This window comes from Littorina saxatilis, linkage group LG8 (assembly GCF_037325665.1).
Source record: "Littorina saxatilis isolate snail1 linkage group LG8, US_GU_Lsax_2.0, whole genome shotgun sequence".
In the NCBI taxonomy this organism is placed as follows: domain Eukaryota; kingdom Metazoa; phylum Mollusca; class Gastropoda; order Littorinimorpha; family Littorinidae; genus Littorina; species Littorina saxatilis.
In genome coordinates this window covers 22,588,534-22,615,557 of record NC_090252.1, presented here as the reverse complement: position 1 = coordinate 22,615,557, position 27,024 = coordinate 22,588,534, and the positions used below count along the sequence as shown (strand labels likewise).

The 27,024-nt window shown below is 40.9% G+C and overlaps 1 protein-coding gene across 2 annotated transcripts in view; it reads left to right on the top strand.

Moving 5' to 3' along the window:
• LOC138973055 (Golgi pH regulator-like) overlaps positions 1 to 9,140 on the top strand; it is a 16,019-nt gene extending 6,879 nt beyond the window's left edge. For both annotated transcript variants that reach the window (XM_070345711.1, XM_070345712.1), the window contains exons 8-15: positions 1,539 to 1,644; positions 2,305 to 2,393; positions 3,773 to 3,865; positions 5,113 to 5,208; positions 5,628 to 5,717; positions 6,546 to 6,611; positions 7,839 to 7,897; positions 8,566 to 9,140. In XM_070345711.1, the coding sequence (XP_070201812.1) occupies positions 1,539 to 1,644; positions 2,305 to 2,393; positions 3,773 to 3,865; positions 5,113 to 5,208; positions 5,628 to 5,717; positions 6,546 to 6,611; positions 7,839 to 7,897; positions 8,566 to 8,710 (744 nt within the window). In that variant the 3' untranslated portion in view covers positions 8,711 to 9,140. The remainder of the gene's footprint in view (positions 1 to 1,538; positions 1,645 to 2,304; positions 2,394 to 3,772; positions 3,866 to 5,112; positions 5,209 to 5,627; positions 5,718 to 6,545; positions 6,612 to 7,838; positions 7,898 to 8,565) is intronic.
• Positions 9,141 to 27,024: the final 17,884 nt, after the last annotated feature.

Here is a 27,024-nt window from a genome sequence, read left to right as displayed (position 1 = left end):
GAAGAAGAGGTATTTATTTCAATTTCTGTCTTCCAGTTGATGTACCACAGTTTTTTTCCCAATTTCTTTTGATTTGATTTTTGTCAAGAAAAAAAAGAGATCCTTCATCGTTGCCCTGCGTGATAGCGGGCATTACTCGTTGCTTTTTCAAATATTGAAAAGCTTGCTTTCGTTCGCATTTCAATAAGAATGAGATTTGGACTGGGTGGTCGAGTGGTAACGCACTTGCGCTCGGAAGAGAGAGGTTGCGAGTTCGACCCTGGGTCAGGGCGTTAGCAATTTTCTCCCCCCTTTCCTAACCTAGGTGGTGGGTTCAAGTGCTAGTCTTTCGGATGAGACGAAAAACCGAGGTCCCTTCGTGTACACTACATTGGGGTGTGCACGTTAAAGATCCCACGATTGACAAAAGCGTCTTTCCTGGCAAAATTGTATAGGCATAGATAAAAAAAAATGTCCACCAAAATACCTGTGTGACTTGGAATAATAGGCCGTGAAAAGTAGGATATGTGCCGAAATGGCTGCGATCTGCTGGTCGACGTGAATGCGTGATGTATTGTGTAAAAAATTCCATCTCACACGGCATAAATAGATCCTTGAGTCCGAGCCTGGAGATACGCGCGCGATATAAGACTTCATATATATAGTCTTGTGAGGTTACCCTCATGGAAATTCGGGCTGCTTTCTCACTGGGGAAAGCGAGCTGCCATGCAGTATACAGCGCTACCCTTTTTTGTTCTTCTTTAACCTGCACGCGTGTATTCATGCTTCCAAGCCCTGAGACTTTCGCCGTGAACTTGGGTTCTTTATCGTGCACATGCGTGCACACCGGGATGGTTGGACACCTAGGAAAGTCTGCACATATTTAAACACAGGCACATACCCACTCCAAACTACACACGACCGTTCATTCTTCCCCAATCCCTCGCCTAACGTGGGGATCGAACCCACGCCAATAGGGACAACTGGTTTTTGAAGCCAGCAACGCTACCGACTAAGCTTTTTCTTATATATTTTATTTTACTTTTGTAAATCTGATATGACACAGCAAGCCATGTAGTAATCTCTATGTACTCGGTTGTTTCGGATTGTTCTGTGTGTTTTGGTTTGTTGTTGTCGTTTATTGCATGTCTGTCCTGGAGTACATTGTTGACCTGAGAGGGTATTCTGAATATTCTTCAGGGATGGTACAAACCGCCTGGCAACTCGCCCGGCTGGCCTATGAAAAATCTGGTCAATTGTGACCCTTTTGGTTGTAATATGGAGTTTTAAAGCCATATCAGCACTGCCGATCGACTGTGGTGTGGACCTATAGCCAGGGAAATTTCTGCCGGGCTAATGCCTTTCTTGAAGTTACACGCCCGGCTGGCGTGTTACAATTTTGAGATTTGGCCATCCCTGTTCTTGTTACTCTTTTGTGTTTTTCCTTTTCCCCTTTTCTGGCTTCATTAGTCTGTTTTTCACTTTGAATTGGTAGCGTTTCTGTTGAAATCGCGGACTGGTTCAAGACAGTTTCTAATGTATTGTTTTTTGTACAAAGGGTTGCCATGGCAAAGCGTGAGAGTTTGCGGCAAGCAAGCCTGTCCAAATCATCCGGCGGAATCTGGAGTATGCTGAAAAGCGTCGCCACTGGAAGCAGCACAGAGAGTATCCTTTATTTTTTAATAGCAGGACATATAACAGAGTGGGTTTTTTGTTTGTCTGTCTAGTGTCTTCCAAACACCCATGTGTTCACATGCATGAACACATGTGTTTAAGGCAGTTACCAATACTTTTCATGTCTGCATGCGTGTACAGTTGAACCTATATATAACGACTACCCAAGGGGCTGTTCCTGTCAAAGAAAATAGAGAGAGAGCTGAGAGAGAGAGAGCTGAGCTGAGAGAGAGCTGAGAGAGCCGAGAGAGAGAGAGAGCTGAGAGAGAGAGAGCTGAGCCGAGAGAGAGAGAGCTGAGAGAGAGAGAGAGAGAGAGAGAGAGCTGAGAGAGAGAGAGCTGAGCCGAGAGAGAGAGAGAGATGAGAGAGAGCTGAGAGAGAGAGAGAGCTGAGCCGAGAGAGAGAGAGAGCTGAGAGAGAGCTAAGCCGAGAGAGAGAGAGCTGAGAGAGAGAGAGCTGAGCCGAGAGAGAGAGAGAGAGAGCTGAGAGAGAGCTGAGAGAGAGAGAGAGCTGAGCCGAGAGAGAGAGAGAGAGTGCGTGTGTGCATGCGTGTGTGTGTGTGTGTGCATGCGTGTGTGTGTCCTTTGAGTTGATTTGAAGCTCATAAACGTGAACGTTTGAAAAAGGTGCTCTTCTTAACCCTTTATGCAGATGTAAGCCATTTAAAACAGGAAATTGGAGCCTTGGAAGAACTGAGCCGCCAGCTATTCTTGGAAACAGTTGATCTCCAAGAAGCAATGGTAAACCGCACTTTCTTGTTGCATAAGTGTCTAGCATTTATAAGTTAGAATGGAAGACGGGCCCCTGTACCAGATGATGCTCTGTCGTTGTAAGATCTTAGTCAAATGTTAGAACAGAGCTGTAAACAGGCATGGGAATTGTCCGCCGAACGGCGGATTTCCGCCGAATTTTTTTTTTGTTCCGCCGAAAATGCAAAAGTGTCCGCCGAAAAAATAAAGGGGGGGAGGCACACAAAAAAACCACCGGATACTTTGGCCTTTGCGCAAAAACCCGCGATAACTTTCCGTACTTTGTTCACGCACTGCTACCGCCCGCCTCAGTTATTGAACTTTTATGTTTGAAAGTAAACCAGATTGCACAGATTGTGTTACAAGTTACATTTTCCTGTTTGTCTCAACAGATCAATTTTTTTACAAATTTAAACCATATAATACATGTATATAATTTTTTCTTCAAAAAAGCAAAAATTGGTACATTTTTGTACTAAAAACTCTGATTCTAAAAACAGAATTTAATGGCAAACTTGGAGCTCAGATGACACCAGATTGCACCATCTGGGTTCTTTGGAGAATTTTTTTTTCCGGGGGAGCATGCCCCCGGACCCCCCTAGTCGACTTGACGCTTCGCGTCTTCAGTTATAAATTTTCCGCCTTTTTTACATTATTCAATTCCCATGCCTGTTACAGTAAAACGGAGGTATAAAGAAGTATGCAATAGAAGAAGAAAAAACCTGTCATAGAAAAATAGTTTTATAATCGAGGAAGCCGTAGACGTAGTGTCGATGGGTGAGAGGAGGTTCCACTGTATCCTACCTGTGACTTGTTTGATGTGTGCAAGACGGGCGCAATGGCTTGGTTGTTAGACGCCGGCCTCCAAAGCGGAAGGTCGTGGGTTTGAATCCCGGCCGCACATGGTGGGTTAAGGTGGAGATTTTTCCAATCTCCCAGGTCAACATGTTCAACCTGCTAGTGCCTTATCCCCCTTCGTGTGTACACGCAAGCACAAGACCAAGTGCACACGAAAAAGATCCTGTAATCCATGTCAGAGTTCGGTGGGTTATAGAAACACGAAAATACTCAGCATGCTTTCTCCGAAAGCGGCGTATGGCTGCCTAAAGTGGCTGGGGTAAAAATGCTCATACACATAAAAATCCACTCGTGCAAAAACACTAGTGTACGTGGGAGGTTGAGCCCACGAACGCAAAAGAAGAAGAGGAAGAAGAAGTTTGATGTATAAATCACTAGAAAGAGATCAGAATGCACCTTTTTCTTGCTAATCAAGGTTCTCATTTGCTGTTCTTACTAATTATCAACAGAAAGGTGTGTGGTTTTTTTTCGTTACTGTCAGGACATTTGTTAATCTGGTTTCCTGGTTTCAGGATCGCATCGAGTACTCCAAAACCTTCAAGGGAAAATACTTCAATTTCCTTGGCTACTTCTTCTCCACTTACTGTGTTTGGAAAATATTTATGGTAAGTCACTGTACATGTGTGTGTTTCCTTGTAAATCTCTAATAACTGAAGACTTCATGAGTATACATATCATTCATATTTAAAACTGAAGAAAGAGGATGTTTTTTCTTGACTGAAGCTGGGCGTTTTAATTTGTAACAAATGTCCAAGCACCCTGACTGTGAAAATGTTCAATTGATTTAAGATTTGATAAGTTAGCATTTATTCAGCTTTTTCTTCTTACTATAACCAGTCTAATTTGCATTGCAATTATTTTGTAACTGATGTCCAAGCACACATAACTATATTCCTGACTGTGAAAATGTGCAACTGATATGAGATTTGATAAGTCAGCATTTATTCAGCCTTTTTTCCCCTCAAACCCAATCTAATCTGCATTATGAATGTAACTGATCCCATCTAATCTGCGTTATGATTTGTAACTGATCCCATCTAATCTGCGTTATGATTTGTAACTGATCCCATCTAATCTGCATTATGATTTGTAACTGATCCCATCTAATCTGCATTATGATTTGTAACTGATCCCATCTAATCTGCATTATGATTTGTAACTGATCCCATCTAATCTGCATTATGATTTGTAACTGATCCCATCTAATCTGCGTTATGATTTGTAACTGATCCCATCTAATCTGCATTATGATTTGTAACTGATCCCATCTAATCTGCATTATGATTTGTAACTGATCCCATCTAATCTGCATTATGATTTGTAACTGATCCCATCTAATCTGCATTATGATTTGTAACTGATCCCATCTAATCTGCGTTATGATTTGTAACTGATCCCATCTAATCTGCATTATGATTTGTAACTGATCCCATCTAATCTGCATTATGATTTGTAACTGATCCCATCTAATCTGCATTATGATTTGTAACTGATCCCATCTAATCTGCATTATGATTTGTAACTGATCCCATCTAATCTGCATTATGATTTGTAACTGATCCCATCTAATCTGCGTTATGATTTGTAACTGATCCCATCTAATCTGCATTATGATTTGTAACTGATCCCATCTAATCTGCGTTATGATTTGTAACTGATCCCATCTAATCTGCGTTATGATTTGTAACTGATCCCATGTAATCTGCATTATAAATAATTTTGTAACTGATGTCCAGGCTTACACAATTATTCCTGATTGTAAGAATTTTTAACTAATATTGTGAGATTTGGACATTCTGTTTCAATGCTTTTTAAAATTAATTGTTTTGTTACCTCATCTGATGATGTGCAGGCCACCATTAACATTATATTTGACCGGGTGGGGAAAGTGGACCCTGTTACCAGGGGCATTGAGATTGCTGTCAAGTACTTTGGCATTCAGTTTGACGTGAGTTAACCTTTGATTATGTGTGTATGATGATTATGATTAGCTGTTAGAAATTATATTATTTTCAGAATAGAAACCGTGAAAAGCAAAGAGAATAGATAAAAAAAATTTCAGGGGGCTGGGTTTTGTTCCGGTTTTTTTCAGGATGGTAGGCAGGAATGGTAGGTATTTATTGTATCTGTGCATAATAAAATCAATGTGGGGGGGGGGGGGGGGTGGGGGGCTGTTTTGATGTTAAGGTTGTACATTATATTGCAAAACATATTGTGTATCATTGCCTTTACAGATATATTTATTGATTTACATAGAGTCATGCCTGCTCTATGCTGTACGCAGCATTTTTAAACAATTTTTATTAATGCATGAAGTGAATTTGATGTCAATGTGTCTGAATTTTGTTTTGTCACTTCTGCCGACAGGTGAAGTTCTGGTCACAGCAGATTTCCTTCCTGCTCGTTGGCATTATCATCGTCTCTTCCATCAGAGGTTTTCTTATCACACTCACTAGGGTAAGTTCTTCTGAGACTCTCATTGCATGTGGTTGTGTCTTGACTATAATTGAAGAGTTCGGATTTAGGTTGGCGTATCTGCCTGCAAACGAAACGGAGCCGTTTGCGGGGAGATCTGCATTTGGTGTTTTTTTCTCTTCCTCTATAAAAAGGAACGTCTGCGGATGTGAATATCTCAAAAAGGTTTTCTTGGCTAAAGTTCACTGAATTTTCTCTTTTGGATTTCTGACTACCTGACGACCAAGTTATCGATGCACCAATAGTGTTATGACTCAAATCTTGATGTTGATGGTTTCGGACGCAGTGGCGTGGTGGTAAGACGTCGGCCTCCTAATCGGGAGGTCGTGAGTTCGAATCCCGGTTGCTGTCGCCTGGTGGGTTTAGAGTGGAGATTTTTCCGATCTCCCAGGTCAACTTATGTGCAGACCTGCTAGTGACTTAACCCCCTTCGTGTGTACACGCAAGCACAAGACCAAGTGCGCACGGAAAAGATTCTGTAATCCATGTCAGAGTTCAGTGGGTTATGGAAACACGAAAATACCCAGCATGCCTACTCAACGAAAGCGGAGTGAGCTGACTATGCTCTCAGAGTATAGTGTGGGGAACCCAATGGGCAAACGAGCTCACACGTAACCAGAAAAATTCTGGAACGCTGAAGAAGAAGATGGTTTCTAATCTAGCAGTCACAATGGCACACTTTCCCGTAATAAGACCCATGTGTTTGGGATCCTGGATTTTTGACAAGGAATGATTAACTAAAGGATTGTCTCCCTTTAGCTTGCCTTTGTGCTAATATTGCCACTTACAATGGTCAACTTTCTGTTGCAGTTTTTCTATGCAATTGCCAGCAGCAAGTTTGCAAATGTCATCGTCCTGTGCTTGGCTCAGATCATGGTAAGCAGTTTTTCACACTTACAAGTCCACTTCAAAGTGTCATGTACATCAAGCATAAGCGTATGTAGAGATGATCAAATCTTTGTACCTTTCAGACAATGCCTAAAGTACCCCTACATCTTAAAGGCATAGAAAGCTGATGAATATACACGCTAATTGCTTTACCCAGAGCTGGAGACAGACTAAATTAAGTTCCCTGCAAAATATTGTGGTCTAGGAGCCCTTAAATGTTGAGATATTTGAATTTTTATTTTGATCTAGATGGTCCTATTTATAGATTTGGCAACACATGTAACGTTGATGCAAGGGAGCTAACACCACGGCTTTGTTGACATCCTCACTTTTTCAGAGGCTAGAACAAGCTGTAATGCATGTATTATGGTCCGCGCATGGTGACATATCGTCATTATATGGTCTTATGGTGCGTTTGACATCGATTGTGGGCAAACTACACTTTGTAAACACGGGAGTGCGTTAGTATGCCTTTAAGGCTGGTTGTCACAGCATATGTCGCGCTACTTTACATATAATGTCACTTGGTTGTCACGACATTTGTCACGCTACTGGCTCAGTCTGTTTGGTCGGTTCTGATTACCTCCCATGGATACGAAAACCTATATGACCGTTTTTCTTTATTTTTCTCTCTGTTAATTCACCAGTGGCTATGTAACATGTGTTACAGAATTGCACCAGTGTAAGGGTTGAATACACAGCAGGCCTATAAGGCTTAATAGTTCGCTTAATTTCAGAGTACTTTCGATCTATTTGTCACGTTTGTTAGATTATTGGTGTACTCTTGTCATTTTGTTGGGTTTTTTTGTATAGGAAATATACGTTAGTTTTTGTTGAGAAAATTTAAAGTTGAATGGTCAAGCAAGCGAAAGAAATAAATCCTCTGTTTTTGTGGTCAGTGGTCTGTAATCAGATTATTTTGGTGAATTCATATCAGGTCCTTACTGGGTTTTGTCTAGACCTTTACCAAATCGCATTCGATTTGTGTGTGATAAAAACTGCGGAAATACAAACCAAATGTTTGACTGCAGAAATAACATGGTTTTCCATGATATTATTCTGTATACGTATTCATGATATTGTAATCGTTTCAATGCCCCCCCCCCCCCCCCTCATCTGTGTACAGGCCGAAGGCTTCACAGTAAACTATTTCTGGGTTTTGTGCAGACATTGTCAAGTAATGTAACATTCATGCTCGCTAATTTTTTTTTTCAGGGGATGTACTTTGTGTCATCAGTGCTGCTGATGAGAATGAACATGCCTCCAGAATACAGGTAAAATATTTTTCAGAGTATGAAAGTCCTATTGATGCCTGATCAGATATTGAATGTCTTTTTTTGTTGTATTTTATTGCCACTTGATTAAAGGTTTGCAGAGAGAGAGAAAAACAGGAGCGTAAAGAATGGCAGAGAGGGACTAATGTAGTGTTGTTCTCCGTCATTCATACGTTGTTGATCTGATGCATTATTCTGACCCAAGGCTGGTCAAGTGTCCGATAGTTGTTGTTTTTGCGCCCAGCTGCCAGGAATTGTTGACTAATTTATATTTGGAAGCTGGGTGTAACTGACCCACATGTATTGTCCTTTGTGTCTGGGAACTTCAATTAGTTGTCTTCGGACAGGGGGTCAAACGCTTTATAAATACCTCACACCAACAACTGCCTTGTCTGCCTGGTTACAATTAGTCAAGCTTTTGCTACATTTAGCAGATAGACTGGGAATCAAACGAGGGTGGTGGTGTATGTGCGTGCGTGTGTATAGACTGGGAATTCTAGCACTAACAATCTTTTTGTGAATTCTAAAAAAAAAGTTTCAATTCAAATATTGAACCCTTCATATTTAGCCAATGGCAGCAAAGATGGTAATACATGTTCTTGACTGTTCCTTAACTTTTTAAAAGTATACACATTTTTTAAGAATTCAGTGTGTTTGTACTTTGACAGAATGATCATTACGGAAGTGCTGGGTGACCTGCAGTTCAACTTCTATCATCGCTGGTTTGACGTCATCTTCCTCGTCAGCGCTTTGTCCAGCATAGGGTTCTTGTACATCGCTCACAAACAAGCGCCGGAGAAAAACATGGCATAGCACTCTGAGAAGAGAGAAGAAAAGAGAGTGTGTGTGTGTGTGTGTGTGTGTGTGTGTGTGTGTGTGTGTAAGTTAGTGTTTGTGTGTGAGTGTGTGCATGTGATAGTGTGTGTGTGTGTAAGAGCATGCTTGGTTTAGAGCATGTGTGTGTGGTTGTTGGTGTTTGTGTGTGTGTGTGTTTGCGTGTTCATGTCTGTGTGTATGTGTGCAGTTGTTAGAGTTTGTGTCTGTGTGCATGTTTTTTTTAATGTGTTTGTGTGTGTGTGTGTGTGTGTGGGGGGGGTGTTAATGTGTTTGCCTGCGTGCATGCTTACACAAACAAAGTTCTGCATTTTTTTGTTTTGATTTGTGTTTGAGTCTGGTTGTTTCCTTTGTTATAACTGGAACAATGTAATCCATTGATTGAAATAAAAGTTTTGAGGCTTCTCGATCCAGAAAGTGTGAAGTTTTATTGAAAACAGTGCTTTTTAATAGAATGAATATGCTTTTAAATTTAAGGAACTGCTCCGTGCCATGTTTTAATATGTTTTTGTTTTTTTTATAGCAGAAGACATATTTTGTTGCAGTAACCCCTTCTGTGAATTTAGAATCATATTTTTATGAAAAGAATAGGGTGTGTGCATGTCAGCGTGTTTGTACGCGAATGACACCTGGTTGATATTCTACTGGCCTAACAGACTCCCATAAGTTTCTTTGGTAAATTGTGATTACTAGAGAACTCTTTGTGAGAACTCTATGCTGTACATTATTGTTACAGATATTTCTCCTGTAACTTACTGCATATATCCTCAGTTTAAATTCAGTTGTTTGCTTGTTGATGTGTTTCCAATGTCTGTCAGACGGAAATGTTCACGATGAAAAGAAAGGGGGTTGACATGATGCAATTGCGGTTAATTTAAATGTTTAATGAGGTAGGATCCATTTTGATTGTTTTCCAAACACCACAAGTGTTTGATAAAGTTGTGTGCACTGTATCATTGGATTATGTGTTTGCCTGTTGAATAAACACAAACACCTGAAATAACTCTCTTGGATTTGTGAAAACTTTTGCTTTTATTGAGGCAAACGGGCGGGGATGTAGCTCAGTCGGTAGCGCGCTGGATTTGTATCTAGTTGGCCGCTGTCAGCGTGAGTTCGTCCCCACGTTCGGCGAGAGATTTATTTCTCAGAGTCAACTTTGTGTGCAGACTCTCCTCGGTGTCCGAACACCCCCGTGTGTACACGCAAGCACAAGACCAAGTGCGCACGAAAAAGATCCTGTAATCCATGTCAGAGTTCGGTGGGTTATAGAAACATGAAAATACCCAGCATGCTTCCTCCGAAAACGGCGTATGGCTGCCTAAATGGCGGGGTAAAAAACGGTTATACACGTAAAATTCCACTCGTGCAACAAAACAAAAAAACACACGAGTGTACGAGGGAGTTTCAGCCCACGAACGAAGAAGAAGAATTGAGTCAAACTTTCCACGGGTGCTCCTTGTCCACTTGTCTCAGACACGGTTTTCTCTCGTGTCACCGTTTCCCTTTTCTCCGTCCAATTGAAGTAGCCGCCATCCAGTTAACTATGACGGTAGCTGAAGAATTGTGGAGTTTCGCCACCGCCTACCGGCCATTCTCAACAGCAAGTCCTGACCAAACTCGAAAACTTTGTTTTGCTTGGATTTCAAAATATCTGTCCTTCAGTGCAATACATTCCGAACAAAATAGCACACTTTAGCATGCTATAAGACCGTTAGACTTCATAAGACATCAGATCATTTATTGTCCATACAAGTAATAACAATAGATGGAAAAGTGTGGTTCATCTGCTCTTAAAACAACCAAAACAACATATGACAACAACCTTAAAAAAACAAAAATAAGAACAATAAAACATACGAAGTAAGAACACACCCAAATCATAGAAGTGTTCTTGCCAACTACACATACACATGTACGAGGGCTGTTCCATTATTATTGGGTTGGGTGGCCGAGTGGTAAGTGCACTTGCCTCGGAAGCGAGAGGTTGCGAGTTCGACCCTGGGTCGGGGCGTAAGCAATTTTCTTCCCCCTTTCCTAACCCAGGTGGTGGGTTCAAGTCCTAGTCTTTCGGATGAGACGAAAAACCGAGGTCGCTTCGTGTACACTACATTGGGGTATGCACGTTAAAGATCCCACGATTGACAAAAGGGTCTTTCCTGGGAAAATTGTATATGCATAGATAAAAAATGTCCACCAAATACCCGTGTGACTTGGAATAATAGGCTGTAAAAAGTAAATATTCGCGGTAATGGCTTGAGATTTACTGGTCGATGTGAATGCGTGATATATTGTGTAAAAAATTCCATCTCACACGGCAGAAATTAATATGTAAAGCGCTTAGAGAACGTCAAGCGCTATATAAATCTCCCATATAAATAAATAAATGTAGAATCCAGGCTCCTGGCAATATGGCGTACATTCCCGAGCCATGACATACAATAACTACAAATCAATGGTTAAAAGAGGCCGGTTTGCATAAAAGTTTGGTGAAATGTTTTGGGTTAAACGCTCTTTGTGGAGCCGTTGTGTAAAACTGGTACAGCAATTTCAAACCGGGTAGATGGAGCCTCGAAAATCATACCCCCCTGGTCTACTCATTTCATCCGATATCAAATTATTTTCTTTAAGTACCTTTCTAATTCTTTTCTGTAACTGAATTTGAGCCAGCAAACATACACACCGCTTCCGCGTTCTGTGTACAAAATAAGGCATAAAAACTTCCTCTGCACGGCGTAACGCGTCTGCATCGTGATCTTTAAAAAGCTCGGACACGATACCTTTTTGTGCCAAAGCGTTGTATCATTTGATCGTACGTATTGGAAAGAGTCGTTTGACCGTATGCTTTTACCCGACTATGCATGTGTATGTGCGCGAAGTTGACAAACAAAATGTGTATGTGTGTGTGAGCAGTCAACGGCAAAACAAAACAAAAAAGAGAACAAGTCGTGTAAGGCGAAATTAGTCAAGCTGTCGAACTCACGGAATGAAACTGAACGCACTGCATCATTTTACATTTAGTCAAGTTTTGACTAAATGTTTTAACATAGGTTTTTTCACCAAGACAATACAGCTTTGTCAATCCCCGCAATAAGGAAATTGCTCACTTTCCACGTGCAAAACGCAGTGAAATTGACAAGCCAGAATAGCGTGGTAGCGTAGTGCGCCAAGCAGGAAAGCGCGCTTTTCTGTATTCTTGTTAACTTTCTGAGCTTGTTTTGAATACAACATATCATATCTACATGTTTTTGGAATCAGGAATTGGAAATGATAAAGAAAAAAACAAGTCGCGTAAGGCGAAAATACAATATTTAGTCAAGTAGCTGTCGAACTCACAGAATGAAACTGAACGCAACGCAACGCAGCAAGACCGTATACTCGTAGCATCGTCACTCCACCGCCCGTGGCAAAGGCAGTGCACGTGGAATTGACAAGAAGAGCGGGGTATTCGTTGCGCTGAGAAGGATAGCACGCTTTTCTGTACCTCTCTTCGTTTTAACTTTCTGAGCGTGTTTTTAATCCAAACATATCATATCTATATATTTTTGGAATCAGGAACCGACAAGGAATAAGATGAAAGTATTTTTAAATTGATTTCGAAAAAAAAATTTTGATAATAATTTTTATATATTTAATTTTCAGAGCTTGTTTTTAATCCGAATATAACATATTTATATGTTTTTGGAATCAGCAAATGATGGAGAATAAGATAAACGTAAATTTGGATCGTTTTATAAATTTTTATTTTTTTTTACAATTTTCCGATTTTTAATGACCAAAGTCATTAATTAATTTTTAAGCCACCAAGCTGAAATGCAATACCGAACCCCGGGCTTCGTCGAAGAGTACTTGACCAAAATTTCAACCAATTTGGTTGAAAAATGAGGGCGTGACAGTGCCGCCTCAACTTTCACGAAAAGCCGGATATGACGTCATCAAAGACATTTATCAAAAAAATGAAAAAAACGTTCGGGGATTTCATACCCAGGAACTCTCATGTCAAATTTCATAAAGATCGGTCCAGTAGTTTAGTCTGAATCGCTCTACACACACACACACACACACACACAGACACACACACACACGCACATACACCACGACCCTCGTTTCGATTCCCCCTCGATGTTAAAATATTTAGTCAAAACTTGACTAAATATAATGAAATCATTTTTGGATCGATTTCGAACATTTTAATCGTAGTACTTATTAATCTATTTTCGTTAATTGTGATCACATTTTAAGTGTAAACATGACATATACATATATATATAGAATAACGTCAATAGCGAGAATGCACAGAAATTACGTCAATATATACAAACAAATATGAAAAAAATAACCAAAACAAGCCTTCACGTTTTCACCAATATTTTGGCCTCGTGGCCTTCGTCAGGGTGTTCTATAATTAACTCGCACGATATTTACAAATATACTTTGACGCAATGTCTGTCTATGACGTAATTATACATGACGCAATATGTTTTGCGTGCCGGAATTCCAAAAATGAATAAAACAGTAACAAAGCCTAGTTCTAAACAAGTGGATTGTAAAGGCCTAAAAAACAAGAGGCGAAGCCATCAAGGCTCACGTAAGAAATCGACAAACAGTAACACAAACTCAATTACTCCGTCTCACACACACACACACACACACACACACACACACACACACACACACACACACACACACATACACACACACACACACACACACACACACAGAAAGAGCATAGGTGAAACTGTGCAAGAAAGCGAGACACTAGATTTAGATCTGTCTGTCTGCATGTAGCCTACTTACAAGGACACGACTGCCAACTAGTCTCGGCGCGCTCAAAATAATAATGACCGAGACTTTCAGTACTTCCTTCGCGTGACCCTCTTACGTCATAATGTGACGTCAATGTAATGTGACGTCTTCAAATGTTAGAGTTTCTACCACAGACATACACACGCACAGACGCACGCACGCACGCACGCACGCACAGACAGACAAAGTTACGATCGCATAGGCTACACTTACGTGAGCCAAAAATAGGTGTGGTTACGGTAACCCGACCTACCCTATTTTTAGGGGCCGACCCTATAACTTTTTATTACATTTGTAAAAAAAAAAAAAAATTGAAAAAAAAACCCCAACACCCGAGTGCAGAAAACGCAATGAAAGCGAAAGTGCTCGAGTAGCACACTTATTTCCCTGTCAAGTAGGTTTAATTTGTACACATTAGAAAAAAAAGTTAAAAAAAAAGTGATTGCCTACCTTCCTACCCTATTTTTTTGGCTATGTTACCGTTACCACACCTATTTTTTTTTGTTGGCCTAAAGATGATGCAGTGCTGGATGATAACAGGGTGGGTGGGAGACATTGAGGACTTCAAAACAGGCAAGTAAAGGTGAAAGATAGTATGCACATGAACGCTCGTTGCACGACCACTGAGTGCGTTCGCACGTGCTAGCACACACCCCTGCATAATCATCATGTACCCACACACTGACACAGGTACATCCACACACACGCACCCAACGCACATATATACATACACGCAATCGCGCGCGCGCACACACACATACATATTTTTGTATTAACGGGCACATGCAGATTTACATGCCCGCTTATGTGCGTTGACATGTTAATAAGTTAGCAAGTAGATTAATTGTTTTTCTGTTTTCAACATCCGATGTGGTAAGTTCTGGATCAACGCAAGTTAGTTTCCTTTCTCAATTGATAGGGTTGTCCCTATGGTTGAAAACAATGTAAATACAAGTTCATCACTGTAAAACAGGCGGTTCATGAAAAGTACATATCTTTTACACAGTTGTAGTCAAATTTATATATATAAATTTATTTATATATATATTTAGATTCAGAATTTGATAAAGAATACGATGCAATCAATTTAAAATCTGTTTGCGAAAATTCTATTTTAATGAAAACTTTAATGAGCCAACTCATTAATTAATTTGTAAGTCTCCAGCTGAAAAACAATACCAAAGTCCGGGCTTCGTCGAAGATTACTTGACCAAAATTTCAACCAAATTTGGTTGAAAAATGAGAGCGTGACAGTGCTGCACTATGTGTTTCAATGAACCCAGTGGCGGCCGGCTCCGAGTTATCGCAGCGTTACGGCATGACCGAGTGAAGTGCTACCAGAGTTGATATCACAACTGTGTTCTTCTTTGGCTATACTTAGATAACTGTCAAAAGAACTGTTTTATTTTGTTATCAAAAGGGAATACACTCGCCTGTCAAATCAAAATTGTACTTATGGTTACTTTGGTAATTACTTATACCCAAACCGGCACAGTTGACCTTGTGGTAAGGCGGCCGCCCCGTGATCGGGAGGTCGTGGGTTCGAACCCCGGCCGGGTCATTCCATAGACTTTAAAATTGGCAATCTAGTGGTTGCTCCGCCTGGCGTCTGGCATTATGGGGTTAGTGCTAGGACTGGTTGGTCCGGTGTCAGAATAATGTGACTGGGTGAGACATGAAGCCTGTGCTGCGACTTCTGTCTTGTGTGTGGCGCACGTTATATGTCAAAGCAGCACCGCCCTGATATGGCCATTCGTGGTCGGCTGGGCGTTAAGCAAACAAACAAACAAACTTATACCCAAAAAATACGTATTTTAATCTCGGTATTCAGCAAACTACCCAACGACTTCTCAGTGATGACTGCATATATACTGTCACATAATTTACAGTTGCGTCAGTTCGGCAAAGAAAAGGCACAATACATCGATTTGTCAAAAGCTAGTACATCAGAAATCCATAGGAAGAGGGAATTAGAGTTCCACAGATGTTGCATTTTCATCATCATTCTGTATTTTCTTCCTGACGCTACCGAAAAAAAAGTATTGTTTTCTTTAAGTGCCAGGTGCAAACTGATGTTTAGATACACAAGTTTTGCATGAAAATATGATGATGGTGTGCCGAAAAAAAAAATCTTACCGTCTGCAGTTCTCTTCACATTCTGTACAGCAATGAAAATCAGTGATGTTTCATACAATGAAGCAATGAAATACTCGTTAATCTCTCTCTCTCTCTCTCTCTCTCTCTCTCTCTCTCAGTCAACAACAACAACAACAACAAAGCACGACGCGGATACATGTAATAAAACTTGTTTCTAGTGCCTGTATTGGTCCGTTTGCAACGACAGATGGTTTGCAACCACAGGAGCTTGTATCAAATCGCCGGTCGATCATTATTTACAGTCAACTACTACGACATACTACTACTATATACTACATAGTAGTATATAGTATTATTTACAGTCCACTACTACGACATACTACTACTATATACTACATACAGTATATAGTAGTAGTATGTCGTAGTAGTGGACTGTAAATAATGATCGACCGGCGATTTGATACAAGCTCCTGTGTTTGCAACCATGAATGAAAAGAAAAGCGTATGACCTTGACCATCCATTCAACCCGGCGTGGAGACGGCGCGTCACTTCTATGTTGATTGTGTGCAAACTCTGTATTGCTCGTTTGCAGTTTGCCGTAATATGTTGCTAGCTATACACATTTTCACAAGCCAGATTTTATTTGTGGGTAGCGTGACTCACGCTTCCAATATTTAGTTTTTTGTTTGCTGAGAACATGTGCTTTGCCTAAAAATACTGACCAATCAAATTCATGTCACTATGCTTATAGCCACGCCCAAACAAGTGCAGCAACAGTTTGACACTGGAGCGCTGTCCACGCTTTTTTTTAAACACACGAAATGCACGGGATTTGAGAGGAGTTTTGCGCTTGGCATTTTCCAAATAAGGATATCCTACTATGAGTACTACGCTGGAATACTACAATGAATTTTCAAACCCGGCGGGCTACACTGGCTTCGTCTTTCCTGATCGAAAGGGAGTGTATTGTCACAGTTGATAATTGTAGATGCATTTTAATGGTCAAATGGCGATTTCGGTATAAAAAATGTAGACAAGGATTAACGATTTGTGTATTTTAGTGTCTGAAAATTTGCTTTTGCGAATTTGATTCTGGGCGGTGTCCTTGGTCTCCGGTACACTGCATAAACACTAATTCATGAAAAATGAAATTCTTTATTTCATAACGGGTATGGGAATGAATGACCTTTCTGGCAATATACTTGGTTTTATAATAACTCGCCGCATCACAAATATCTACAGCTAAATGTATGTGTGTACTTTTTTATGACGAGTACTGTGGAATGACTGTAAGTGAGACAACTAACGTTGGACGTTTTCTCCTCCCAGAGCGCAACTCAAGACATTATTTTTTTAGGACTAATACCACACGATGTTCACGTTTGTATTATCCGTGCGGCATACACCATGACAAGGAATCAAACTTGTCTAGTATAAACTTCTTCTTTTTTAAACACACCCATTGCTCCGTTTATTGACAAAGCAAAAGAAAGCAGAAGAAACACGGATGCTCTACATACGGCTTGTATGAATGGCCTAGCTGTCACTTGTCGGCGACACACACACAACAAAGGCCCCATAATAAGGCACAGCAGACACGGGCCACATTCAACGCTCTTATCCAAAGCTCATTGCACGCACAGCAGGCCACGTGATGTTTAAAGGCACAGTAAGCCTCCCGTAAACCACTGATCACAGAGCTCCCCGCGGAGCGTCAACATATAGTACAAGCATACTTCCATTTGAACGCTCACCGAACGGGAACATCCTGGCTGCTTTCTGTCGAGCGTGAGGAATTTTCAAAGAATTTATTTTCGTGGACTTGCTCCTCGACAACAATGGCGCCTCGTTTTGGTGCTGGACGGCTGTTATGAATAGTACCGGAAATCACGCTCGGACAGTAACTTGAGCCTCCCGTAAACCATCACAGATACTGTCAGGCTTTTACACACAGTACAAACACCCTTCCATTTGAACGCTCACCAAACGGGAACATCCTAGGTGCCCTACGTAAAGAGCGAGCAATTTTTAAAGAATTAATTTTGCAGATTGTCTCGAACACTTTTTGGACCCATCCTGAACTCAGGTCAAAAATGAGTTACTTCCCTTCGGGTCTCATTCTATCGATGTAAACTGGCGATAGCCGTGGATCGATGATTATCAGAATGTTTTTTGGACCGTGACCAGTGCGTTTTTGCGCTAGACCTAACTTTTAAAATCTAAATAATAAATTGACAGCTTGTTACACAAACATTCTTTAATCATAAAAGAATTCTTTTTTCATCAAGACAAGATCAGTACAATTCGAAGTGGTGAAAGTTTGAAAAAAGAAAAGCCCGGAAGCAGGGTCACGCAAGGGTCGTAGCAGACGACGGTTTATGCATATCGTCGTTCCTCTCAACAGTCAAAAGCCATCGCTAGAGTTCTTGTGAACCACAGCTGTTTGTTTCGTGCATAAAAACGTGCTATTGTAGATAAGCTCACATAGTCGAGTCGCATTCAAATTACTAACTGTCGACTACATTGTGAAAAAGGGAAACTGGATCACACGGGTTCACGATGGCTCAGGGGTAAAATAAACCACGCAAAAATAAATTCTTTGAAAATTGTTCGCTCTTTACGGAGGGCACCTAGGATGTTCTCAATCGGTGAGTGTTTAAATGAAAGGGTGTTTGTACTGTGTGTAAAAGCCTGACCGTATCTGTGATGGTTTACGCCGCTTACTGTGCCTTTAAGTTTAAACGTGTAAAGCGGTTCATGACCTACCGACACTTGGATCAGAAAATGTAGAACTATAGGCAACCCGCTTTTATATATATGCGAAGAGAAATTCAAACCAATCATGATCAATCCAAAAAAAGTTGTTTTGTGCAGCTGGTTTGCCTATTTCTTGTGTGATGCCATATCTACTGATGCATAAATGTCGATCGTATGAGCGGTCGAAAACGGAAGGTTGTTGCGTCAATTTTGAGAGGTACCATGACAAGCACTACTCATTCATCAAAACAAAGAGAGAGAGACAGAAAGAAAGACAGAGAGAAAGAGAGCGATTGAGAGGGAGAGAGAGAGAGAGAGAGAGAGAGAGAGAGAGAGAAAATGACAATGACAAATGACAAAAGAGAGAGAGAGAGAGAGACGAGAGAGAGAGGAGAGAGACACAGACAGAGAGAGAGAGAGAGAAGGATAGAGGGAGAGAAAGAGAGGGACTCTGAGAGAGAGAGAGAGACAGAGAGAGAGAGAGAGAGAGAGAGACAATGACAATGACAATGACAAAAGAGAGAGAGAGACAGAGAGAGAAGTCGGACATTTTATTTGTTAGGCTATATCTACGTACTGATGCATATATGTCATACAAGACTGGTGACACATGATACAATGTCACACACACGCACACACACGCACACACACACACACACCCACACACACACCCACACACACACACAAACACACACACACAGCTGAATGCTGAGTGGAGTTTCTTCATGTATTGTACAAGAACAAAGTATGGCTGACTGCTGAGTGGAGTTTGTTCAAGTATTGTACAAGAACAAAGCTGAATGCTGAGTGGAGTTTGTTCATGTATTGTACAAGAACAAAGCTGAATGCTGAGTGGAGTTTCTTCATGTATTGTACAAGAACAAAGCTGAATGCTGAGTGGAGTTTCTTCATGTATTGTACAAGAACAAAGCTGAATGCTGAGTGGAGTTTCTTCATTTATTGTACAAGAACAAAGCTGAATTCTCAATCCAGTCCGATATGAACAGGTCTGAAATTGATAAATCACCGGAATAAATCATCACATTTCTTGGGAATGAACACACCCAAAAACAGGTCTGAAATATGTACAATCACCGGAACAAAATGTCAGTCTTGGGCCGGAATGAACACACACACCCACACCCACCCATTAATATGAGTTCATGAACATTGTATATTAGTTGTTTGATTGTTATGTACGGAGGTAAAACTGATATGTTTGTTTGTTTGTTTGTTTGTTTAACGCCCAGCCGACCACGAAGAGCCATATCAGGGCGGTGCTGCTTTGACATTTAACGTGCGCCACACACAAGACAGAAGTCGCAGCACAGGCTTCATGTCTCACCCAGTCACATTATTCTGACACCGGACCAACCAGTCCTAGCACTAACCCCATAATGCCAGACGCCAGGCGGAGCAGCCACTAGATTGCCAATTTTAAAGTCTTAGGTATGACCCGGCCGGGGTTCGAACCCACGACCTCCCGATCACGGGGCGGACGCCTTACCACTAGGCCAACCGTGCCGGTAAACTGATATGTACCATTCTATGTTATGTCAGTCAGTGTATTTGTCAAGACAGACAGTTAACTTTCGCATCAATTCGTAAAAAAAAAATTAATTTAATGTAACAAAAAAATTGCACGTTTAGAATGATAGAGAAAAACACACAAATCAAGAGTTTCATCAGTTTGACTCCCACTGTATGACTCTGTGGGGCATTCAGTTTTCTTCAACAAGGTGGATAACTCCTCTTCGGATCCGTGAATTTCCGACAAAAGCTAGGTTGTCTCCCCGAAAAGGAAATATTGGGGCCCCGACTCGGAGAAAAAATGTCACTCGAAGAAAATAATTGTGTTCAAGCTGCCAGGAGAGGCCATAAAATTGCCTTAAAAATGTCAAAATGTTGTTTTTCTGTCGTGGGTTATTTCACCGAACAACACGTCGTAAGTACAAAAATAAACGACGTTGGAAAGCACTCAACTGGAGTACCGTGAGTCAGCCTGTACACACACACACTCACACACCGTCACACACACACACACACACACACACCGTCACACACACGCGCGCACACACACACACACACACACACACACACCGTCACACACACGCGCACACAGACACACACACACACACACACACACACACACACACACGCACACACGCAACGATCATCAGTGCAAGCTTGAGCAAGATATGACTTACAACACTAAATGGATGCTAAATAGTTATACAAATATAGCACCTCTGTTGGAACTTCAGCCAGTATAACTTAATAATAACACTTGTATGGCACAATTTATACACACAGTCCTTATTCGCCAGTCAGGAAATTGCAGGATCTCGCCTGGAAAGAAAGAACATTAAAACAAGCCAATAAGCAAAAGATGATCAGTAAAGCCGAGATTACATCAGCGAGCAAGAGACCAAAAACAGTCCCGAGCTCAATAACTAAGTCAGTTAACACAAAGTAAAAAGTGAAAAATACAGAGAGATTCAAGCGTAGATCCTCATAGTTCAGCCACAGTATATCACTCACAGCCTCAGAAGGGTGCTCTCGTCACAGTGCATCCGTAGTGGTTTGCCTGTGGGGTTAGAACGGAATACTGCAACTTTAAATCGAATAAAGCCTGGACACTTTGCTAATGTTTTACAGCGGAGCGTCCTAATATTAATCAGTTGTGCAAATTCGACTCCGCAATCTTTGAAGATTTGCGGTACTGAATGCTCAGTCAAAAGAGTTCACTAAGTCTTCGAGAAGTCACTCAATTATTTCAAGCCTCTCTGAATGAGGCGAAAACGCCTACGTGAAGTACACAAAACTGGCTGCGCAAAGCTATGACATTACATTTTTGGTAAAAAGACTTCACGAAGTCGACACCGCGCTGAATAGAGGACAGTCTCTAAGTCTGATGTTGAATGGGCAAAGTCGATTTCGTGACATTTACTTCACGAAGCTTTCTGCACGAAGCTTGAGCACTAAATTTCCGGTCAAAAGATTTCCGATGAAGTGTTCGCTAAGTCAGTTTGATGCTCAGCCTTTAGCCACAGTATAATACGCTCGGCCCCTGACCACTCTCCTGGACTCCTCTGATGGACATGGCTCGCAGGTGAAGGTGAGGACCCATCCCCGTGTGGTTCCCCTGTCTCACGGTGAACACGTTCACATCCCTGTCAGTGCGTGTGTCAGTGTCCTGGACTGGAACTCTGTGCACCAATAAGAAGAAACAAGTCGCGTAAGGCGAAAATACAACATTTAGTCAAGTAGCTGTCGAACTCACAGAATGAAACTGAACGCAACGCAACGCAGCAAGACCGTATACTCGTAGCATCGTCACTCCACCGCCCGTGGCAAGGCAGTGCCCGTGGAATTGACAAGAAGAGCGGGGTATTCGTTGCGCTAAGAAGGATAGCACGCTTTTCTGTACCTCTCTTCGTTTTAACTTTCTGAGCGTGTTTTTAATCCAAACATATCATATCTATATATTTTTGGAATCAGGAACCGACAAGGAATAAGATGAAAGTGTTTTTGAATTGATTTCGGAAAAAAAATTTTGATAATAATGTTTATATATTTAATTTTCAGAGCTTGTTTTTCATCCGAATATAACATATTTATATGTTTTTGGAATCAGCAAATGATGGAGAATAAGATAAACGTAAATTTGGATCGTTTTATAAATTTTTATTTTTTTTTACAATTTTCCGATTTTTAATGACCAAAGTCATTAATTAATTTTTAAGCCACCAAGCTGAAATGCAATACCAAACCCCGGGCTTCGTCGAAGATTACTTGACCAAAATTTCAACCAATTTGGTTGAAAAATGAGGGCGTGACAGTGCCGCCTCAACTTTCACAAAAAGCCGGATATGACGTCATCAAAGACATTTATCAAAAAAATGAAAAAAACGTTCGGGGATTTCATACCCAGGAACTCTCATGTCAAATTTCATAAAGATCGGTCCAGTAGTTTAGTCTGAATCGCTCTACACACACACACACACAGACACACACACACACACACGCACAGACAGACAGACAGACACACATACACCATACCCTCGTTTCGATTCCCCCTCGATGTTAAAATATTTAGTCAAAACTTGACTAAATATAAAAACCATGAAAGTGATTAGAATCAACGGCAAAAAAGGCAACTTCCGAATTGTTTGTGGTCTTTCTGATGAACTGAAACACATTCACAAAATGACAGTGGTCTGAAAGCAAAGCAAAGTCAGACTGAACATGTCAAAGAGTGCCAGATGATCATCTGTCTTTGTCACACGTGCTCTCTCAGCGGCGGTATAACACACACACACACACACACACACACACACACACACACACACACACACACACACACACACACACACACACACACACACACACACACACACACAACATGAACATACAACCAATGAAAAGGTCTACCGAGGCTGAACAAGGAACCAAATGAAAGAAGAGGAATTGACAAAGTACACCAACCTTAGCCGAAAGTGAGGACCCAGTGAACCGGCTGCTGTCATGTTGTTCTGTCCCTGTTGATCGGGGTGTACATTGTTGTCATCTTGACTGGCGAAAAATAGTGTTTGGTCAATCAATGAATGAACCAAGCAGTGGTTCAATCAATTAATCCCTCAATCAATCAAATAAATCAATCAATCTTTGAAATCAATCAATCGACCAATTAATCAATCAATAAATCCATCCGTCCATCCGTTCAGCCATCCGTATATCCATCCATCAATATCCATCAATCAATCAAACAATCAATCAAACAAACCATCAATCAATCAATTAATCTGTTTTTAATGCAGTAACCGAGTAATAAAGGGGAAAGGTGGCACGACAAATTTGTACGGGATGTTTGCACTTTTCCTTGAAATATTTTTATGTATTATCAAGCAAAAACGCATAAAAAGACTCATTTGTGCCAATTTTTTGCCTGAGGATCTTTCCATGGGTAAAAACGCCTGATTTTGGACAACAACTGTTGTTGGGCAGGGGTCATCTCCTCCAACTTCTCCTTTTTCATGGCACATGTGTGGCAGTAGGTGGATTTTACAGAGAAGCCAAGCACCAACCCAGTGAGAACGTCAATCACCACTCCTGCCCCACAATGTGACGAAAAAACCCTTTTATGCCAGGTGCCATCAAAGGCAACATCTACCCAAAGAACACCATCATCTTCTTCCCAGGCAGCGTCTTCATCCTCTTCGTCAAACTGGACATCTGCTCTACCTTGAGGAAAGGTCTGCCTGTGTGCAACATTTACATGCTGAACAGTTTCCACCAGTGTGACAGTTGTTACGGCCAAGTGCTATCAGAGTTGAGCGAAAATAACGGGCTATTTTTGGGTATTGTTGACGTCACCAGTGTGACCATGTGAACAAACGGTACCCTTGTGCTATCGTGGATTGACTTTTTTTATTTACATCACGGTACCCCTAAGCTATCGTGGATTCAACTATTGTGACATCACAGTACAGTGGTCGCCGCTTATAAAAAAAACCGCGGTTAATAAAAACAGCCGTTTTTTAAATACAGTCTGGTCCGGTCCGGATTTACCACTAACCTATGTAAAATTCTGCCGGTTATTAAATACAGGGGCCGTTTAATAAAAACACTTTTTGTTTATTTTCTCTCTGCTCAGAGGGTTTGTAGTCGCCTTCTGGTCGTGAATTCTTGTCAGTAAACCGTTAGATGACAACTCAAGACACTTCAGCGTTTGTGTGAACAGTGATCTAACGTACCCTTGTAAACCGTCAGATGACAACTCACACCCTCCTTGTCAGTAAACCGTCAGATGACAATTCAACACTGTCTGGTCTTCCTTCTCACTGGATAAGCAGTGAAACTGAAAATGGCTTCAACTTCAGCTTCAGCTTCAAAGAAAAGAAAAAGAATGGATCTGACATCCAAAGACAAAGTTGACTTGATGTGGGTGCTGCTGCTGACGACGGCGATGGCCCCGACGAGGAAGAGGACGACGATGAAGAAGAAGAAGTCCCCACCCCTACCCTCAGATGAGACAAGCGCTGCAAGTCCTCACAATGGAAATTGAGTGGAGGGGGTTTGAACACGCTGCCAAGTTTGACACTATGGGAGGGGAGATCCCTGACACTGTGGGAGGGGAGATCCGTGACACTATGGGAGGGGAGATCCCTGACACTATGGGAGGGGAGATCCCTGACACAGTGGGAGGGGAGATCCGTGACTTTTTGCGCAAACAGCCCATGGATCAGATGACCATAGAACAATGCCTCGGCAAACTGTGATGTGCGATACATGTACATATTCTGAATCGTTTTTATTTGTCATTAAAATGCTTTGGGTAAAGTTTCAAAACGGTTGTACGGTGTAATCAGTTTAGCTTGTATGCGTGCGTCGGTCTTCTTACTTTTCGTTACTGATGGACATGTTCAACACATGTTCAACACGCAGCCGTTTATTAAAAACGCCGCTTATTAAAAACACTTTTGTTCGGTCCCAAGGTGGGTTTTTTTTTATAAGCGGCGACTACTGTACCTCTAAGCTATTGTTGATCCACTACTGTTTACGACACTATTCTTTCTATGTAGGTATTGAAATGGTCTGGCGGAAACAGTAGTGAACCCACGATAGCCTAGGGGTACTGTGATGTCACAATAGTTGAATCCACGATAGCTTAGGGGTACTGTGATGTCACAATAGCTGAATCCATGATAGCGTAGGGGTACCGTGATGTCCAAAAAAAAAGTCAACCCAGGATAGCACAAGGGTATCGTTTGTTCACATGGTCACATCAGCAAACGGGAATTGCCGCAGTGGATCGTGTCGCGTGCAACAAGACAGTTACCTTTAGTCTACTTGGAAGAAAAGTGGCTGTTTCAAGCCCTTGAAAACATCGATTTTTCAGCAAGTTTTCTGACTTTTATCACTCATGCATGTGCACTCACTTTGAATTTCATCACTTTATTGCAAAAAAAAGAAGATACAATTGACAAAATAAACATGACACAATGAATCTAGGGTGTTCAAAGTACCTAATATTGCAGGAAACCCAAAACACATTTTGGAAGGATCTTATTAAAAAATGTCGTGCCACCTCTTTCCTTAAGCAGTTATGCAATCAATCAAACCACCAAGATAACTTCATTACTTTAAACTACTGGACTTTCACTGTGACATCCAGGTGCTGAGACCCAAGGACTTCGAGATATGCCTCAGGCATTTACAAAACAAAAACAACAAAAAACTGTTTCATTGTCTTTTTGTTTTTTTGTTTTTTTAATTTTTTGTATGGAGTCGAAAACTCAATTTTCTTCAAATTAATGTTTATCAATATCATTGCCCAGCCGAAGCAGCGTAAGGCGAAAAAAAAAAAATAAGCGAGGCGAAAGTCCCGCACGTGAACTAAGTTATTTCGCCTTCATCACATGGAAGTCTATTAATCTCGACGAGACAGAAGGAGAGACTGAGCTCTTTATCTTAGGTAGTTTACGTCAAGCCATTGTGTTTGATTACGTAAGAACATGGCAAAACATGTATTTGGCTCCATTGATCACAGGAAATGTTAATTACATTTTGGCGTGAGATGCGAACTGACACTGAAAGCGCATTAAGTTTTCTTTGGCTGGCAACACTTGGTTTAAGCGTGTTTATTCAAATTCTCATACACACGTTTCAAACAATAACAACATTAAGAACGTTAACAAGCAGATTGCTTATGGACACGTTCTTGAAATTATAATCAATACACATTCAGATAGCAAAACATGGCGAACAAGTGATAGCTTCAACACTTATCTTGATAATCTTTAATTATATTTTATACAAATAGGGTAAAGAGTGAGACAGAGAGAGAGAGAGAGAGAGAGAGAGAGAGAGAGAGATAGAGAGAGAGAGAGAGGGAGAGAGAGAGAGGGAGAGAGAGAATGCCTGGCTACATCAATTGCACAGTTAATATAATAACACTTAACTTGTACTGTTTTTATTCTTATCTGCGACAAAAATACAAATCGTTGCTTCAACAATCCTCCGAGCGGCAATGATCTTTACCACGACTTACTGTCGTACTCCGGTGTTGTAAGAAAGCAAAATAAATAAATGAATAAACTAAAACAAAGAAAAATTAGAAAATTTAAAAACAAAAGAAAACACCATCGACACAAAACAGAAAAACTTAACCTGTGCGCATTACACGCTTGACGCAAGGTGGGTTGTTTTTTTTCTTTTGTTTTTTATCGTTTTTCAACCCAATTTCATACTCCCCTGTTTGTCCAGAAGGAAAACCGAAACACGATTATTATGTTTAATCAACGATGGCATCGTCACAATTGGGATTAAAACATTTGCACACACAAAAGGACAATGAGCATCTGTACCAGTAGTCAAATTGACAACCAAATACAGTAAAAAAATTTAACAATAATAATGAAAATAATAACGAAGAAAAATGTATCCTTACCTCTCCATGATGATAAATCAAGTGGAATATAACATAAAATAAATTCACTGTATATTTTCAAAGCTTTTTCCCAATTGGCGCAGTAGCCTAGTGATTTGGACATCGGCCCCGTAATCTCGAGGACCTGGGTTCGAATATCTGCCGCAGTTTTGATATTCCCCTCTCGATCCCTTTATATATGAA